At 33.0% G+C, this 19,713-nt stretch overlaps 3 protein-coding genes, 1 long non-coding RNA gene and 1 pseudogene across 4 annotated transcripts; 1 reads left to right on the forward strand and 4 right to left on the reverse strand.

The window, feature by feature from the left end:
* On the reverse strand, positions 364-846 carry LOC104720332 (RING-H2 finger protein ATL17-like). Its single transcript, XM_010438253.1, has one exon. It carries the CDS (start codon positions 844-846, stop codon positions 364-366), a length of 483 nt encoding a protein of 160 aa, XP_010436555.1.
* LOC104720333 (RING-H2 finger protein ATL17-like) lies at positions 2,981-3,463 on the reverse strand. Its single transcript, XM_010438254.1, has one exon. The coding sequence runs from the start codon at positions 3,461-3,463 to the stop codon at positions 2,981-2,983; it is 483 nt and encodes a 160-aa protein (XP_010436556.1).
* LOC109126948 lies at positions 6,479-7,093 on the forward strand. Its single transcript, XR_002033663.1, has 2 exons — positions 6,479-6,843; positions 6,934-7,093. It is a non-coding gene; the product is annotated as an uncharacterized LOC109126948 (long non-coding RNA).
* LOC104718794 lies at positions 11,203-13,228 on the reverse strand. The gene is made up of 2 exons (XM_010436599.1): positions 12,943-13,228; positions 11,203-12,312 (listed from the first exon to the last, which is right to left on the reverse strand). Exons 1-2 carry the CDS (start codon positions 13,184-13,186, stop codon positions 11,240-11,242), a joined length of 1,317 nt encoding a protein of 438 aa, XP_010434901.1. The 5' UTR covers positions 13,187-13,228; the 3' UTR covers positions 11,203-11,239.
* Positions 15,922-19,659, reverse strand: LOC104720334 (annotated as a pseudogene).

The raw sequence follows: 19,713 nt of genomic DNA on the forward strand, positions 1-19,713 counted from the left end.
TTTTTAATTGTTTTAATGGATAAAATTTGATGGAGATACTAATTGATTACTACTAATCAACCAAAAAAACTCCTTGTAGATAGAACCATGAATTATCACTTCTATACACGAGACATTGAAAAATGTGTTGACAAGCAAAGCAAACGCTTAATGCGTCAAAACTAGATCTTGTAACTAGAGTAATTAATATGTTTTAGAAGAAATCGAGAAAGTATTTTCTTTTATTTGCATGCATCTGAAACTCCTAAAAAGTCTAATAAACTTTTAAAAAAAAAAAGAACATACATAAATTGATACCATTGATATATATATGGCAATCACAATAAACACACGTTCAATAAATAAGGTCGCGAACTTTGGTCCTCACCGGGAGACCGAGACTTCCTCTGCCATCGATTTAACTCCTCTGGCGAAAGGCTCCACGAGTGATCGGCAGAGAGGACATGTGGAATGAGAATGAAACCACATATCAATACAGTCAATGTGAAACGTATGATTGCATTTTGGCAAAACCCGACATGTTTCGCTATCCTCGAGCTCCGAAAGGCAAACCCTACATTCCATAGAGGTTTCTGCGGTTGCGGCAGAGAATGTGAATTCAGGAAGAGATTTGATGACAGAAGGGTTAAGGCCACCTGGAGTGGTGACGACGGCGTTGGTGGAAGGGTCGGCGACGTGACGACTAAGATTGGAGCGGCGAGAGTAATGGTGAAGAAAGATCATAAAAAGGACGATGAATAAGATTATGATTGTGGCGGTGAGTATGATTTTACTGTTTATGACAAAACTCATAGGATCTGAATCGGTACTGGATGTGCTCACTAGATTCGGGTTGCGAAAACTCATTGTTTTGGGTTTGGAGTTTGGAGTGTTGGGTAAATGAAGAGAAGTAAAGGAAGATTATGGTGGTGTTATGGAGAGAGAGAGAGAGAGAGAGAGAGAGAGAGGGTGCTTTACTTCACGTTTTTTTAAGGCACCAACTTTGGCTTCTACTGGTAACCATTAGAAGAACAAAAGGAAAATGAATAAAAAGAACAATGAGGAACGGAATAAACAATTTTTGAGGAATGAAAGGAAAAGATACAGAGAAAGAACAAAATAATAACTGGTAACCAAATAATAACAATATTTTTAAAAATATATTAAATATTAAATAAATCAGTCAATAAAATACTAATACTACTTTTAATGTATATAAAATAAATTTTACATTTGATTTTAAAATGAAATATAATTTAAAATATTTTTAGTTTTTATTTACGGTATACACATTTTTTAATTTTATTTTACTATTCATACAATTTTCAAATAAAGCTTTCAAATTAATTTAATATGAAATTTTGTATAAAGTATATTTTTCTGCCAATACACTGTGAAAAATATGAATATTATTGTATTCTAAAATTAAAATATTATTAATAAACATAATTTTTTATTTATTTTAAAATAAAAAAACGAAATTTAATATTAATTCTTTTTTTTGTTCTATTTGTTCCTTATCAATTTTGGGGAGGAACATTTTTGGTCTAGTGTTCCTCATTTTATGAGGAATGTAGAAGAATGATGATGAAATAATATTCTTTGTAAATGGTAAAAATTTTGAGGAATGAAGAGGAATATCATATTCTTCCTCATTCTTTTCCTAAATTTTGGTTACTAGTTGGAGCCTTTGATTTACTTCACTCATTTTGTGCATGTTTGATTGAATTTTTTTTTGAGGATGCTACATTCTAGAAGACCCTAATTAAGTTTTGGATTTTAAACTTTTAAATATAATATCATTTTTTATATAAGTTTCAATTAATTTTAAAACTAAAAATATAAAATAAAATATACATAATCCATCATTTTAGTTGTTGATTGATAAAAAGAAAGCTTGAGGTTCAAGGCTTTAATGTTTAGGTACATCATAATAATTAGGGTTGTCAAAATTAATAGTTCAAATTTTTTTTATCTCTATGTTGACAAAAATCATTATCTATATATGAATATTATTTATTTTGTAACAGTCGTAACTGAAATTTGATACATAAATGAACATCTAAGTAAATTCACACTTATTTTAGTAAGACATCGGGAGCGCATGCCCGAGACCTAAACTTCTGTCACACAAAAAAAAAAAGCTAAGAGTTGACAATGGAAAAGAATACATAACAAGAAGAGATTAGGTGCAAACACATGCACCTTGGCGCTTTTAGATGTAAAATCTGGAGCGCATGCCCTTCACATAAACTTCTCTTGCACCAACAAATGAATATCTCTGATGCATAATTCTCAAAAGAAAGATTAGTTTTGTTTTTTTTACTTTGCTTAGATTTCTAATAAAACTTATATCCAAAAAACTTTGTTACTCTTAATCTAATAATTTGAGGATAGTTTGGAAATAAGGAGAAATATTTAAACATTTGTCTATCTATGCATTTTACGAAAAAATGTCAACTATTCCTAAAATACCTCTTATATATATTAGATTTTTAAAAATAAATCAAAAGAAATTAACAACAATGATGAAAAATAGACGAGGATACTTATAATGTCATAAATATGTTTTTTTAATCGTTTTGATGGATAAAATTTGATAGAGATACTAATTGATTACTAATAATCAATCGAAAAATCCATTCGAGTGCTATCTACTTGTTTAGGAGATACTAATTGATTAATACTAATCAACCAAAAAAAATTCTTGTAGATAGAACCATGAATTATCACTTCTGTACAAGAGACATTGAAAAATGTGTTGACAAGCAAAGCAAACGCTTAATGCGTCAAAACTAGATCTCGTAAGTAGAGTAATTAATATGTTTTAGAAGAAATCGAGAAAATATTTTCTTTTACTTGCATGGATCTTAAACTCCTAAAAAGTCTAATAAACTGAGAAAAAAAGAAAGAACATACATAAATTTATACCATTGATATACTTCCACATGTAAGTCACAATAAACACACATTCAACAAATGAGGTCGTGACCTTAGGTCCTCACCAGGAGACCGAGACTTCCTCTGCCATCGATTTAACTCCTCCGCCGAAAGGCTCCACGAGTGATCGGCAGAGAGAACAAGTGGAATGAGAATGAAACCACAAATCAATAAAGTCAATGTGAAACGTATGGTTGCAGTTTGGCAAAACCCGACATGTTTCGTTATCCTCGAGCTCCGAGAGGCAAACCCTACATTCCATAGCGGTTTGTGCAGTTGCGGCGGAGAATGTGAATTCAGGAAGAGATTTGATGACGGTAGGGTTAAGGCCACAATGAATGGTGACTATGGCAGTGGTGGAAGGGTCGGCGACGTGACGACTGAGATTGGAGCGGCGAGAGTTACGGTGAAGAAAGATCATAAAAAGGACAATGAATAAGATTATGATTGTGGCAGTGAGTATGATTTTGTTGTTTATGACAAAACTCATAGGATCTGAATCGGTACTGGATGTGCTCACTGGATTCGGGTTGCGAAAACTCATTGTTTTGGGTTTGGGGTTTGGATTGTTGGGTGAATGAAGAGAAGTAAAGGAAGATGATGGTGGTTTTATGGCGAATTAGAGAGAGAGAGAGAGTGGGTGCTTTACTTCAAGTTTTTTAAAGACACAAACGTTGACCTACTTGACTCATTTTGTGCATGTTTGATTGATTTTCTTTCGAGGATGTTACATTCTAGAAGACCCTAATTAAGCTTTGGGTTTTAAAATTTTAATTATAACATCATTTTTTACATAAGTTTCAATAAATTTTAAAACTGAAAATAGAAAATAAAATATACGTAATCCATAATTTAGTTGTTGATTGATAAAAAGAAAGCTTGAGGTTCAAGACTTTAATGTTTAGGTGCATCATAATAATTAGGGTTGTCAAAATTAATAGTTCAAAATTTTTATGTCTATGTTGACAAAAATCATTATCTATACATGGATATTATTTATTTTGTCACAGCCTTAACTGAAATTTGATACATAAATGAACACCTAAATAAATTCACATTGATATTAGTAAGACACCCGGAGCGCATGCCCGACACCTAAATTTTTCTCACAACAAAAAAAAAGGTAAGAGTTGACAGTAGAAAAAACTACAAAACAAGAAGAGATTAGGTGCAAAGCATACACCTTGGCGCTTTAAGGTGTAAAATCTGGAGAGCATGCCCTTCACATAAAATTTTTTCGCACCAACAAATGAATATCTATGATGCATAATTATCAAAATAGAGATTAGTTTGATTTGTTTTACTTCGCTTAGATTTCTAGTAAAACTTTTACATCAAAAAACTTTGTTACTATTAATATAATAATTTGAGGAAAATTTGGAAATAAAGATAAATATTTAAACACTAATCTATCTATGCATTTTACGAATAAATGTCAACTATTCCTGAACTACCCCTTATATATATTAGATTTTAAAAAATAAATTAAAGGAAATTAACAGCAATGATGAAAAATGGACGAGGATACTTATAATGTCATAAATATGTTTTTTTAATCGTTTTGATGGATAAAATTTGATGGAGATACTAATTAATTACTACTAATCAATCGAAAAAATCCATACAAGTGCTATCTACTTGTTTAGGAGATACTAATTGATTACTACTAATCAACCAAAAAAAATCCTTGTAGATAGAACCATGAATTATCACTTTTGTACAAGAGACATTGAAAAATGTGTTGGCAAGCAAAGCAAACTCTTAATGCGTCAAAACTAGATTTTGTAACTAGAGTAATTAATATGTTTTAGAAGAAATCGAGAAAGTACTTTCTTTTACTTGCATGCATCTTAAACTCCTAAAAAGTCTAATAAACTGAGAAAAAGAAAGAACATACATAAATTTGTACCATTGATATACGTCCACGTGGCAGTCACAATAAAGACACATTCAACAAATCTGGTCGTGAACTTCGGTCTTCACCGGGAGACTGTGACTTCCTCTGCCATCGATTTAACTCCTCCGACGAAAGGCTCCACAAATGATCGGAAAAGAGGACAAGTGGAATGAGAATGAAACCACATATCAATATATTCAATATGAAACGAATGGTTGCAGTTTGGCAAAACCCGACATCTTTCATTATCCTCAAGCTTCGAGAGGCAAACCCTACATTCCATAGCGGTTTGTGCGGTTGCGGCGGAGAATGTAAATTCAGGAAGAGATTTGATGACGGAAGGGTTAAGGCCACTGTGAATGGTTGTGGTGGTGAGTATGATGTTGCTGTTTATGAAAAAACTCATATATAGGATCCGAATCGGTACTGGATGTGCTCATTGGATTCGGGTTGCAAAAACTCATTGTTTTGGATTTGATGTTGTGAGTGTTGGGTTAATGAAGAGAACTGAAGGAAGATGATGGTGGTTTATGGCGAGTGAGAGAGAGGGAGAGGGTGTTTTACTTCATGTTTTTTTAAGACACAAACGTTGACTTACTTTACTCTTTTTGTGCATGTTTGATTGATTTTTTTTCGGATGCTACATTCTAGAAGACCTTAACTAAGTTTTGGGTTTTAAAATTTTAATTATAATATCATTTTTTATATAAGTTTCAATTAATTTTAAAACTAAAATATAAAATAAAATATACATAATCCATCATTTAGTTGTTGATTGATAAAAAGAAAGCTTGAGGTTCAAGGCTTTAATGATTAGGTACATCATAATAATTAAGGTTGTCAAAATTAATAGTTCAAAAATTTTATGTCTTTGTTGACAAAAATCATCATCTATATATAGATATTATTTCTTTTGTAACAATCGTAACTGAAATTTGATACATAAATGAATATCTAAGTAAATTCACACTGATTTTAGTAGACACCTGGAGCGCATGCCCGACACCTAAAATTCTCTCACACCAAAAAAAAAAAGCTAAGAGTTGACAATAGAAAAGAATACAAAACAAGAAGAGATTAGGTGTAAAGCAAGCACCATGGCGGTTTTAGGTGTAAAATCCGGAACGCATGCCCTTCATATAAACTTTTCTCTCACCAACCAATGAATATCTATGATGCATAGTTATCAAAAGAGAGATTATTTTGGTTTGTTTTACTTTGCTTAGATTTTTAATAAAACTTATATCAAAAAACTTTGTTACTATTAATCTAATAATATGAGGAAAAGTTGGAAAGAAGGATAAATATTTAAACATTTGTATATCTATGAATTTTACGAGTAAATGTCAACTATTCCTAAACTACCCCTTATATATATTAGATTTTTAAAAATAAATCAAAGGAAATTAACAACAATGATGAAAAATAGACGAGGATACTTATAATGTCATAAATATGTTTTTTAATTGTTTTAATGGATAAAATTTGATGGAGATACTAATTGATTACTACTAATCAACCAAAAAAACTCCTTGTAGATAGAACCATGAATTATCACTTCTATACACGAGACATTGAAAAATGTGTTGACAAGCAAAGCAAACGCTTAATGCGTCAAAACTAGATCTTGTAACTAGAGTAATTAATATGTTTTAGAAGAAATCGAGAAAGTATTTTCTTTTATTTGCATGCATCTGAAACTCCTAAAAAGTCTAATAAACTTTTAAAAAAAAAAAGAACATACATAAATTGATACCATTGATATATATATGGCAATCACAATAAACACACGTTCAATAAATAAGGTCGCGAACTTTGGTCCTCACCGGGAGACCGAGACTTCCTCTGCCATCGATTTAACTCCTCTGGCGAAAGGCTCCACGAGTGATCGGCAGAGAGGACATGTGGAATGAGAATGAAACCACATATCAATACAGTCAATGTGAAACGTATGGTTGCATTTTGGCAAAACCCGACATGTTTCGTTATCCTCAAGCTCCGAAAGGCAAACCCTACATTCCATAGAGGTTTCTGCGGTTGCGGNATTGCATTTTGGCAAAACCCGACATGTTTCGCTATCCTCGAGCTCCGAAAGGCAAACCCTACATTCCATAGAGGTTTCTGCGGTTGCGGCAGAGAATGTGAATTCAGGAAGAGATTTGATGACAGAAGGGTTAAGGCCACCTGGAGTGGTGACGACGGCGTTGGTGGAAGGGTCGGCGACGTGACGACTAAGATTGGAGCGGCGAGAGTAATGGTGAAGAAAGATCATAAAAAGAAAGATGAATAAGATTATGATTGTGGCGGTGAGTATGATTTTACTGTTTATGACAAAACTCATAGGATCTGAATCGGTACTGGATGTGCTCACTAGATTCGGGTTGCGAAAACTCATTGTTTTGGGTTTGGAGTTTGGAGTGTTGGGTAAATGAAGAGAAGTAAAGGAAGATTATGGTGGTGTTATGGAGAGAGAGAGAGAGAGAGAGAGAGAGGGGGGGCTTTACTTCACGTTTTTTTAAGGCACCAACTTTGGCTTCTACTGGTAACCATTAGAAGAACAAAAGGAAAATGAATAAAAAGAACAATGAGAAACGGAATAAACAATTTTTGAGGAATGAAAGGAAAAGATGCAGAGAAAGAACAAAATAATAACTGGTAACCAAATAATAACAATATTTTTAAAAATATATTAAATATTAAATAAATCAGTCAATAAAATACTAATACTACTTTTAATGTATATAAAATAAATTTTACATTTGATTTTAAAATGAAATATAATTTAAAATATTTTTAGTTTTTATTTACGGTATACACATTTTTTAATTTTATTTTACTATTCGTACAATTTTCAAATAAAGCTTTCAAATTAATTTAATATGAAATTTTGTATAAAGTATATTTTTCTGCCAATACACTGTGAAAAATATGAATATTATTGTATTCTAAAATTAAAATATTATTAATAAACATAATTTTTTATTTATTTTAAAATAAAAAACGAAATTTAATATTAATTCTTTTTTTTGTTCTATTTGTTCCTTATCAATTTTGGGGAGGAACATTTTTGGTCTAGTGTTCCTCATTTTATGAGGAATGTAGAAGAATGATGATGAAATAATATTCTTTGTAAATGGTAAAAATTTTGAGGAATGAAGAGGAATATCATATTCTTCCTCATTCTTTTCCTAAATTTTGGTTACTAGTTGGAGCCTTTGATTTACTTCACTCATTTTGTGCATGTTTGATTGAATTTTTTTTTGAGGATGCTACATTCTAGAAGACCCTAATTAAGTTTTGGATTTTAAACTTTTAAATATAATATCATTTTTTATATAAGTTTCAATTAATTTTAAAACTAAAAATATAAAATAAAATATACATAATCCATCATTTTAGTTGTTGATTGATAAAAAGAAAGCTTGAGGTTCAAGGCTTTAATGTTTAGGTACATCATAATAATTAGGGTTGTCAAAATTAATAGTTCAAATTTTTTTTATCTCTATGTTGACAAAAATCATTATCTATATATGAATATTAATTATTTTGTAGCAGTCGTAACTGAAATTTGATACATAAATGAACATCTAAGTAAATTCACACTTATTTTAGTAAGACATCGGGAGCGCATGCCCGAGACCTAAACTTCTGTCACACAAAAAAAAAAAGCTAAGAGTTGACAATGGAAAAGAATACATAACAAGAAGAGATTAGGTGCAAACACATGCACCTTGGCGCTTTTAGATGTAAAATCTGGAGCGCATGCCCTTCACATTGCACTTGGCGCTTTTAGGTGTAAAATTAGGAGCGCATGCCCATCAAATAAACTTCTCTCGTACCAACAAATGAATATCTCTGATGCATAATTATCAAAAGAGAGATTAGTTTGGTTTGTTTTACTTTGATTAGATTTCTAATAAAACTTATATAAAAAAACTTGGTTAATATTAATCTAATAATTTGAGAAAAATTTTGAAATAAGGATAAATATTTAAAAATTGTCTATCTATGCATTTTATGAATAAATTTCAACTATTCCTAAACTACTCTTGATATTAATTTTTTTTTAAAAAATCAAAGGAAATTAACAATAATTCATATAAAATGATATAAAAGAGATGAGTATACATGTAATGTCATAAATCTGATTTTTTGGTTATCATTTTGGATGGATAAAACTTCATCAACGAAGTTTAGAATATACCTTCTAAAATTTAGAATGTGTATTCTATACACTGTACTTGTTTTACAAAATTTAGATTATGTTTTCTACACACTCTTCATCTTATACAAAAATTTATATGTTATATTTGTTAGATGATGTTTAAAATTCCAATTTTTATGAAATGTGGAATATATATATTCTGTATTTTTCTCTTTGTTTTACAAAAATTAGAATACATTTTCTAACATTTACTCATGTTCTAAAACTGTTAGGAAACATATTCTTATTTTTTCTCTATATTCTATAAAATTTAGAATGAACATTTAATTATTTTAGAATTCTTAAAAACCATAATCATAATGTGGTCATAATCTTGGATTCAATCGGCCATGTTTATTTAGATAACCATTAGTTTCGTCCACAACATGGAATCAGAAAATGATGCTTCATCATATTTGCGTGTTTACCAGCTTTGGAAACTAGTGTATTTGATGTCTAATAAAACTCTTAATTTTCATGGTTCACAAGATTATTCCCCACAAGCTTTTTTTTAAGACATTTTTTTTTGTTTTTTTTGTTCTATGCTTTTTAAGACTTAGCTTTCAATAATAATATATACACATACACACTAAATTTTGTTAAAAATTCAAAATAAGATTCCGTTCTCTTCTTCAATAAGAATGATCAAAATTTTATTTATAGCTATGTTCGTAAAGGTGTCGCTGACAACTTCTTGCAAAAGTACAGAACTAAAGGCAAAAAGTGAATGGAACGATCACAGACTTGGAAACTGAAGATTTCCTCGAAGGTTTAGCATTTTTTCTGGCAAATTGCCTCTAGTTCTCTTTCAGTGATGGAACGATTTGCTTATCGGAGTGTTTGGTGCGATACTCTATGTAAATGCTGTGATTTGGAGGTGGAGGCTATCAATCACGCACTATTTGAGTGTTCCCATTCCCGTCGGATCTGGGATTTATCTTCCGTTGACTTAATTTCTGGGGATTTTCCTTCTGGTTGCATATACACGAATCTAGATTTTATATTTTGGCGGGTGTCATCTCAGGCGAACGATCCGAATATACGTCTTCGTTTACCATGGATTGTGTGGTCAATTTGGAAAGATAGAAATAAAAAGGTTTTTCAGGGATGTGAGGCAGTACCAACCGAGGTTATTAATCAGGCGGACAATGATAGATTGTTATGGGAAGAGGCTAAGTCTTTCTATTTGGCTGCCCTAGATCCCCTGCCTGCGGAGTCTCGGGATCCTTCACCCTGGTGTCAGGTTGATGGTTCTTGGAAAGCGTCAGATCCTCTAGTAGGTTTGGGCTGGTGGTTTTGTAATAGTGAGGATACCACGCAACTACTGGGAGCACGGAGTCAACGTTGCAGTCCTTCCCCTCTACATTCAGAGTTTCAAGTTTTGATTTGGGCGATGGATTTCTTACTGACGGCGGGGGTTGATTGTCAGAGCTTCGAGACGGATTGCGCAGAATTAGTGGCGATGGTGCAGTCTCCTGATGAATGGCCCGCTTTCTCCAACCTTTTGGACGACTTCAACGTACTCCGACCATCCTTCCCATCCTTCCAGCTGTCAAGGATTCCACGGACGTCAAACATACGGGCAGATTGTCTGACTCGTTCTTCGAAATCTTTATCTTCTGAGACTTTTTTTGTAAACTCTTATCCTCCGGTTTGGGCAACCAATCTTGGAGTTATTTTCTAGTTTAATGTTTGGTTGAAAAAAATAATAAATAAATAAAAGAAAAAAGTGAATCATCTCTTTTAATTAATTTTAGCTACTGTTTTGCTTCTTTAATAAAGATCATTCGCTAAAAAACTAGCAATGGTGTTTCATAATCAGCAACATCAAAAGTCATCGCCGGTGGCAGTTTTTTCTTTTCATTTCCCTATGTATTTTACCACCATTGTTATATATTTGTTTGTCACTGAAAGTAATCGCCAACGACGTGTTCCCGAACTTGGCAATACTAAAGTAGATATACTCAAAATATATTAATTAAATATATATATTCTAGATCTAATATGAAGATAAATATATGATAACAAATAAGGCACAATATATACTTTAACAAAGAAAATGTACAAAGTTAGAAGATAATAGTTATTTAAATTAACTATTGTAAAAATAAATCTTTTATTAATATATTTTTTTTTAAATAAGAAATATAATTTTACATGTTTTGTGTTTGAGGTGGAATAAAGTATCAATGATGAGTTTGCTGCAAATTCACTTCAGTTTAATCATTAGCAAGCTCAATCATAGACTCATCCATAAACTTCTTTTTAATGCACCTTACAGAACAAAATATTTCTCCTAAAAAATGCAGTATGGATGAGAATTGACAGCGAGAATCACAAACGTAACAAATTGGTCGAGTTATACGATTGTTAGAGATCACAAAAACTCGTGATGAATCATCCTCATCTTTCGGTTTCATCCATATGAAATCTCCGAGTGTACATTTTATATGAAAAGTGAGGCCACAATGTTCACATAAATAAAACCATTTCCCTGGATCTAGTTCTTCTTCGCATATCTCGCACCAATACCGCTCACTTGTTTTTTCTCCGTAACATAGAAATAGAAAATGATCTTTATCGTTTTTGTGTTTGACCATTTTTGGCAAAATAGAACATTTAATATCTAAAAAATATCCACAGTCTTCACAACTTAATACCATAGTTGCCTTATCTCCACAACCATTACAAATTTTGTCTTCTGTTGAGTAGGTTATGTATAACAAATGAAGCGGATGACTTTCATGAACAGAAGAATCTACAATAGAACCACATCGCACATCCAAAATAATATTACCATCATCACTTTCATAACGAAAACCTTGAAAAACGTATTGACAAGCATTGCAAACAAATATTCCATCATTCCATTTAGGTACTGTGATTAGAGTAATCGACATCTTGTAGAAAGAATCTACCTTTTTCTTTGGGAGAAAAGCACATTTTTTATGAAGGATGTAATCATCACATTTCACGCAACTATAGAACGAGCTAAAAAATATGGGATATAAGCATGCTTTACACCACCTGCATTTATCATTTGTATTGTTTTCCTCATTGAGCTTTAAAGTATGATCTACGTGACTGAAATGCGTTATAGTTCCTTCTTCGGTCGGCTCATATGATTTAACCTCTAAAATATGTTCTGGTATGCCTTCAAGTTCAGTTCCATCCCAAATCCCAAACCTTGTGGCACATCTTAAATGAATAGCAAGATTTGGACATTTCAAACAAGTATAAGCCCCAAATGTCCATATCATCATTTTATGACACACTCCACATTTCCAATCTCCTACATCCAGAAAACTATTATAATATAAACGGTGATCATGACGATTAATCTTTATAACGCGTGGCATATCAATACAATTTTTATGGATCATGAAATTGCAAGGAAGACAAACATATGGATTTGGATTGTCTTCTATTCCACAAGCATTACAAACAAAACTCCGTTGCGGCATAAGAGTGAGTGAATGCTCATGACCCTTAGGATGGACAAGAATAAAAGGTGGTGGACTCTTTGCACAATTGATATCCACGCTAAAATTGCAAATATAACAGTGATAAAACACGTTATAAAGTTTATTTTCACACAAACAACAGTTTTCATTGGTGTAATTCGAAACATGTGTGAGACGTTTAAGGATATGTTTAGGATGACAAGAATAGATAATCTCTGGTGTTGATTCTGCACATTCTTTGTGAAAGTTCAAATCACATAATTTACATGCATAAGGGAACCGGTCATCAAGCAGTCCACATAGATGACAAGTAAATATAATCATCTTTGGAACAAGAGACAAACAATGTTCGTGGGCCTTTAGATCCTCAATCGTTATTATAACTTCTTTTTTCGCACATAACAAATCGATGGAAAAATCACATATTGAACAATAGTAGTACAATTTTGGCAAGTTACCTCTACAAACCTTGCATTCTCCATATACATCTTCATTTTCAGCAACCACCTTGATATGCAAAGAATGTTGGGGATGATAGAGGTTGTTAATCTCTAGGTCGGAATTGGCACACTCTTTGTGAAAGAATACTCCAGAATGAAAGCAACGATAACCATCACTATGGTAATCTTTACCAAGATTGCAACCGTCACATTTTAACCCACGTGTGCGGATTAGTGTATACATTTTGTCGAGTATCTCCATTAATGACAACAATTTCTTTTACTTTTAGTATTGTCTAAATTTTTTTATTTTACAAAGTTCTATAAAAAAACTTCTTGATAATGTATACCTTTTTATAAAGAATATGACATCATTATTCTTTGTTATCATGAAGAGGATACTCAAAGAATAATATGCTTGTCTAATATAGATGATAAAGACTCCTCAACGAATAAATTGTTGTAACTTAACTACATGTATTTTAACCTAATAATTTAAGAATAAAAAAGGGAAGTACACCAAATTTTCTTAAGAATATTTATCTACCTAATTTATTCTTTGTTTAACTAAGCAGCATTCAAAAATACAACATCATTTATTATATAACTCCAAAATAGTTCCATAATTCATAATATATTAAAATATATATATATATATATATATATATATATATATATATATTGTCATAAAATATTGATTGATAAACTATTGATTTATAAAAACAAGACTTAGGGTTCAACTTCAAGGGTTAATTATTACTTTATATTTTTAAAGGCTATGTTGACAGAACTTCTCATGGGGGTCTATAATATATCAAAGTGATACATTTTAGTTATTTTATAACAGTTGCTGAAATCTGATAAATAATTATTCTATATAATCTGAGTCAAACTCAAAATTCAAATTCTTGTAATAGTAGATAATCTCTTATGCTATTCAAATTCTTCATTTCTCTTTGAACTTTAACAAGAAATTTATTTTGAAAAGTATTTTAACATATTTTAGAGTAAGAAATCAAGCTAAAAAATAAAATAATACACCAATAAATTTATAACTTTAAACGGAATAAGTGAGCTCAACTCAAAAATAATACAACATCAACCCTGTTTAAAATAATTATTAAAAAATAAATTGAATATAATTAAATACTATTAAAGAAATAAAATTAAATGATATACAGTAAAATTAAATTTAAGTTTAAATAGTTAAAAACTAAAATAAAACAAAACTAATTAAAACTAATTCTATAAAATAAAAATAATTAAAACTAATTCTATAAGACAAAATGTTTATTTCATAGAAATTTAAATATATTATTTAATATATTAGTGTTAAAATATATATATATATATATATATTACACAAATAAAAATATTCAGTAAGCTTAGACCGTTTTTTAGAACACTGATAGAGATTAGTGACTGTCAAATGAGCAATGCAAGAACTGGTTGTAGTGACTATCAAACGAACAAAACAAAATAACAAATCGCTACATATAGTCGCTGCTGGTTGCGAACAGGGCTATCATAATATCTTCGACCATTGACATAAAGACACATAGAAAGATGGCCCGTCATTAATTCCAAATCGAAAACTTTCAAGGAGAGATTTGAGCACATAATGCAATCTCCAAAGAGAATTTGTAGAGAGGTCAGTGATGGTCAGGTCACGTACCCCCTCCATTAGTAAATAATCAAAGTTTTAGAGAAAAAAATATTTTAAGAAATTATATTCTTTTTAATCTTTTATGAAATTTTTTTAATGATTATCATTGTAAATTTCAAGAGAATTATTTGTTATTATCTGTTTGGGAGTTACAGAAAATTGTTAATCGCTTCTAATTGGATATAAACTCGGGATCTTGAATATGGAGAAAATTATTGAGGTTAAGGGAGAAGGCTGCAGCGTTTATAAAATTTGAGGTTCATAATGGGCTGAATTCACACTTCCCGTTTAATGATTGGTTGGGTTTAGGCAATGTGATACAACTCAGTGGAGCTAATGGTACGAGTCTTGTTGTGCAACAGTCTCTATGGCGGCCTCAGGTGGTGTGTGGTATACCAGAGCAACTTGATGTCGGAAACACCATCTAATAGTTGCTCCAGTCTCGTGGAACTTGACCCGTCAAGTATAAGAGTTTCGCTTATGTCATGCGGACTTCAAGGAACAGTTTTCTTCATCACATACTTGAAATCAAACTGAACCACTCTCCTGGCACCGCCTTTTTAAAAAATTTCCTCAAGAGACACCGCGGGCACCACACGTTCTCTCGTCTCGCATCATCTCACGTCAGCTCCGATGACTTTGTTTTATTTAGAATTGCCTTTCAAGTAACTGTCTACTACATTTGGAAGTAAGGAAACTGTTAGTGTAAAATATCCCACGTCGGAAAGATGTGAATGATTTATATAATATATAAAGGGTTAGGGCCTCTCCACTCATTGCCAATTATGATATCAGAGCAAGTTCTTTGTTGGGCCACTCTATGGATGTTGTTCCCACATATGCCCACGCTTCAGATGGTGATGCCTGAGCGTGAGGGGGGGTGATAGTGTAAAATATCTCACATCGGAAAGATGTGAAGGATTTATATAATATATAAAGGGTTAGGGCATCTGCACTCATTGCCAATTGGTTTTGAGTTGGAAGCCCATATCAAACCTTAATTTAATAGAAACTCAGGACAGCACAATCCAACAAAAGTATCTCACACTCACAAATTCTCAGGTCTAATCCGCCGCTGTTTCGAAGTTCAGAACTTCTTACAGCCACGACTTTGACAAATCTATGCTGGTATTACATTTGGCTATGCTATGTTACATACTTACATTGTATATACCCTCTTTATTTCCTCACTTGTCATTTTTTTTTTTGGTAGGAGATGGGAGACAAAAGTCTCCCATAATTATTCATAACATAAAATTAAATACAAACATGTCTCGGACACGCAGTGCCATTAGCATCATCCAATAAGATCGAAACAACACTCCTTGGAACTACCTCCAGGACATGAAAACCTAAACATAAAGAGTAAGCATAGGAATCTAACCCATCTGCAAGACGATTAGCTTCTATATACACATGTGAAATACGGACACATCAGTCCCTTGATATGAAGCCATGGCACAGCCGTACCAGGAACGACAGCGGATGCGTAGCACTGATCATTGTCTGAAGAAAACCGACTACCACCTCAGAGTCCACCTCCACCTCCAATCGAGACACTCCCTTACCCCAAGCAATATGAAGACCATAGTATACTCCCCACAACTCTGCCAAAGTAGCCGAGCATATTCCTATGTTCACCGCAAAACCACCTATCCAACTCCCTGTTTCATCACGTAGCACCCCAGCAGCTGTTGCCAAACCGGTTGTGCACTAAGCAGCGCCATCAGTATTCAATTTTAACCATCTCTCTCGCAGAGGTTTCCAAGCTATCAACCTCTCCACCCGTTTCGGTTTGTAGGCGGATCCTATGTTCTCCAAAAAGGCCACTGACACCTCCTTGGCCAAATCTTTTAAAAACTGTACTCGATCACGACACTTACCATTTACACCAAAGATATTTCCGCATCTTCACTTCCATCCCCACCATACCGACATAGCAAAAAAGGTGGACCAATCTCCGTTTAAATTCTCATGCAACCATTCAAACAGAGACGTTCCAAAGAACTGCGCCTGCCTCCGCACAGGTACTAACCTCCTCCATACCCCCGACATCGCTGGACAATCCCGTAGTATGTGCATAATGTCTTCATCGCCACCCTTACAAACTTGGCAAATAGAGGAGTTTGAGAGATGTCGTCAAAGCCTCTCTGCATTCGTCATGATAGCTTGATTTCCCACTAGCCACAAGAAAACTCTGACTCTTTCCGGAGCCACTACACACCACACCCGGGACCAAAAAGCAGCCATATCTGGTCCTAGTATATTGCTCCGTGTGATCAACTCATATGCCGAAGTAACAGTAAACGATCCATCAAAGCTCACTCCCCAAGACAAACGATCTATAGCTCCGGTAACCTTGTCAACTACAATAGCTCCCAGCTGTAATCTAGTATCCTCAACGAGATAAGGTACTAACGAACCAAGATTCCAACCCACCATCTTGCCAAAAGTCTTGAACTGGTGCCTTTAAACATTCCTCCGATAACACCCCAGTCAAACCATCACAGAGTTGCTTATTCGTGAGCCACCCGTCCTGCCAAAAGCGAATAGTAGCACCATTCCCTAGCACCCAACAGTATCCCAAGCTGATCACCTCCCGAATACTCAGAGCTACACTGCGCCACGTAGACGACTAAGTCGACTTAGGTGATAACCACAAGGTGTTCTGCATACATCCCACCTTATATTTACTTCTTAGCACACGAGCCCATAAGCTATCCGAATCATGAAGTAGTCGCCAAAATCTCTTACTGCATACATCCCTCACTTGTCATTTTGTATATACCCTCTTTTAATATGTTTTATTAGTATGTGCGAAAATCTTAAAATTAGATTAATTAGAAATAGAGGAAAAACTTAACATTGTAGATCTTAGAGAATTATGAATGTACCATCAAAACAAGAGACTTTCTTATGTTATTCATGGTTACAAAATTTACTATGATATGAGTTTTTGATAAATAACATGATATTTTTATAGTTTTTCAATTATATTTTCCCCCATGTACTCTTTTTTTTTTTTCTTTTGTCACCACCACGGCTTGTTGCAATTCTCCGGGTCTCGCCATGTTATTTTTTGACCATCAACTGTCTTAGCTGCAGATAAATAATGCTCCCAATCCACAAGCACTTGTCTCAAATCTTTTATTTTATTCTCTAGTCCCACACAACAATTGGCATGCATTGTACAAACATTATCCAAATCCCGGCCTGGCTCGCAAAATCCTCCGAAGTATTTCGTGTCGAGAAACCGCATTTTGATTCCAGTTTTTGCTGTGTACCAACTGCTTTTTATTTTATTGAATACGTCTTGATCGTGTTTATTCGGATATCGCAACCTCGACGAGTACCAATAGTTGTAGAAATCAATGGTTCGTAGATTGGCTTGAACAAAAGTGAAACCACCATTGACATTGTTGTAGATGTCGTTATGATCTCCATTAAAATGGGCACATGCGATTTGGAAATCTACATCTTTAGATAAACGAGTAAATGGATCTCGAAACCACATTATATCTATGTCCTACACACATTAACCATATGTTAAAAAAAGATTATGATATATATAATCATCAGATTTGTCTTCATCTACCAACTAATTCATTTTTACCCAGCACCAAATTTTGACTAATTCCTATGGCCAAGGCCAATAGAAGAGGCATGTATTATTGTCATTTACCGTTAACATGGTAAATGAATTATACTCCCCTAACCACAAGATGAATTTATCAAATGAATGGGATACAAGGGTGTACACTATAATCCTGCTCATTTAACTCAAAGCCCATATCTTCTAATTTTGTCATACTTAACCAGCAACATACAATATGCAATATGTTGTTGTTGACAAACCAAATTCAACATTATGTAAACGATGACGTACAAGTAGGGAGAGAGATAGGTTATAGGTACCGTGAAGATGAAGTTATATCCGAGCTTTAACAACGTACCCAAAAACTCTATACGACGCCACATCATCTTGAGATAGTCCGGGGTCATGAACACCTTATCGCCAGCGAAATCGACTCCGGCGGTTTTCATGAGATAACAACGTCGGGGATGGACCTCCAAGCACCGAGAATAGGCCTCCATGTCGAGACAAGCCACCACAAGGTGTCTGAGTAATGGCTTCGTCCCTTTACCGACACGAAAACTGTCGAGAAACAAATCAAACGTCGAGTTCGGCTCAGACCAAGCCCGGTTTAAGGTGGTTATGATTACCGTCTTATCCTCCGTTGCTGCTTCCGTCAGAATTTTCCCCAATTCCTTCACATCTTCTTGATGATGCTGTCCAACAATTAAATATATATATATATATATATATATATATATATATATATATATATATATATATATATATATATATATATATATATATATATCAAGAACAGATGTATGAAAAAAGTAATAGCTAAAACCGGACTATGGTCCATTAATAAATTGTTTTGTGAAAGGGTATAGAACCAAATTATTTATATTTTATTTTTAACATAACATTAACTACATTAATTTTATTTGATTTAATCATTTTTTCTATAGACGATAAAACATTCTAAAAACTTAACATTAGTAATTTTGTTTTTTTATATTAATAGGTCTTTTAGCTAGTTTAATATTGACAACTATATTTATCATGTGACTTGTAATTCTACCTAGTTGTCCAAAACTATATAAGTGCATTTGGCATCTGTTACATTGTTAGACCATATCAAATATCAAAAATTTATGCTATATACTTTTTACCTTTACTCTTGTAATAAATATAAATATGGAAGAAAATCTCAAACCTTTAAATTTCAAAATTTCCATGAAAGAAATTTTTTTTTAAAAAAAGAAGGTTAAATTGAAAAAATAAAAAAAGAGAATATGATTTTATAGGAAACCGAAATATACACATACATATACATGCATGCATTGATGAATAGAATACTAACGACATCGGGGAAGTGGAAAAACTGTTGTAGTGGATAAACACCAATTTGGTAGATCACAAAACTCATGAATCCGGCAACGACCAAGAAAACACCGAGCATCACTAGATCCCTCCGTCGTAACGGCTGCCCCATCTTCCACTCAGCCTTTGACGCTAGTCGTGGTCGGTTTGGATGGCTCATGAATTG

The sequence above is a fragment of the Camelina sativa genome, chromosome 10 (genome assembly GCF_000633955.1).
Source record: "Camelina sativa cultivar DH55 chromosome 10, Cs, whole genome shotgun sequence".
Lineage (NCBI taxonomy): Eukaryota > Viridiplantae > Streptophyta > Magnoliopsida > Brassicales > Brassicaceae > Camelina > Camelina sativa.

What these genes read in the sequence shown, in the direction of transcription:
- LOC104718794 (XM_010436599.1), bottom strand. Translation starts at nt 13,186, where the DNA reads ATGGAGATACTCGACAAAATGTATACACTAATCCGCACACGTGGGTTA. An exon ending in AGAATGCAAGGTTTGTAGAG is followed by an intron (nt 12,313 to 12,942) that starts GTAACTTGCCAA and finishes TTCTGGATGTAG; the next exon opens with GAGATTGGAAATGTGGAGTG.
- LOC104720332 (XM_010438253.1), bottom strand. Translation starts at nt 846, where the DNA reads ATGAGTTTTCGCAACCCGAATCTAGTGAGCACATCCAGTACCGATTCA.
- LOC104720333 (XM_010438254.1), bottom strand. Translation starts at nt 3,463, where the DNA reads ATGAGTTTTCGCAACCCGAATCCAGTGAGCACATCCAGTACCGATTCA.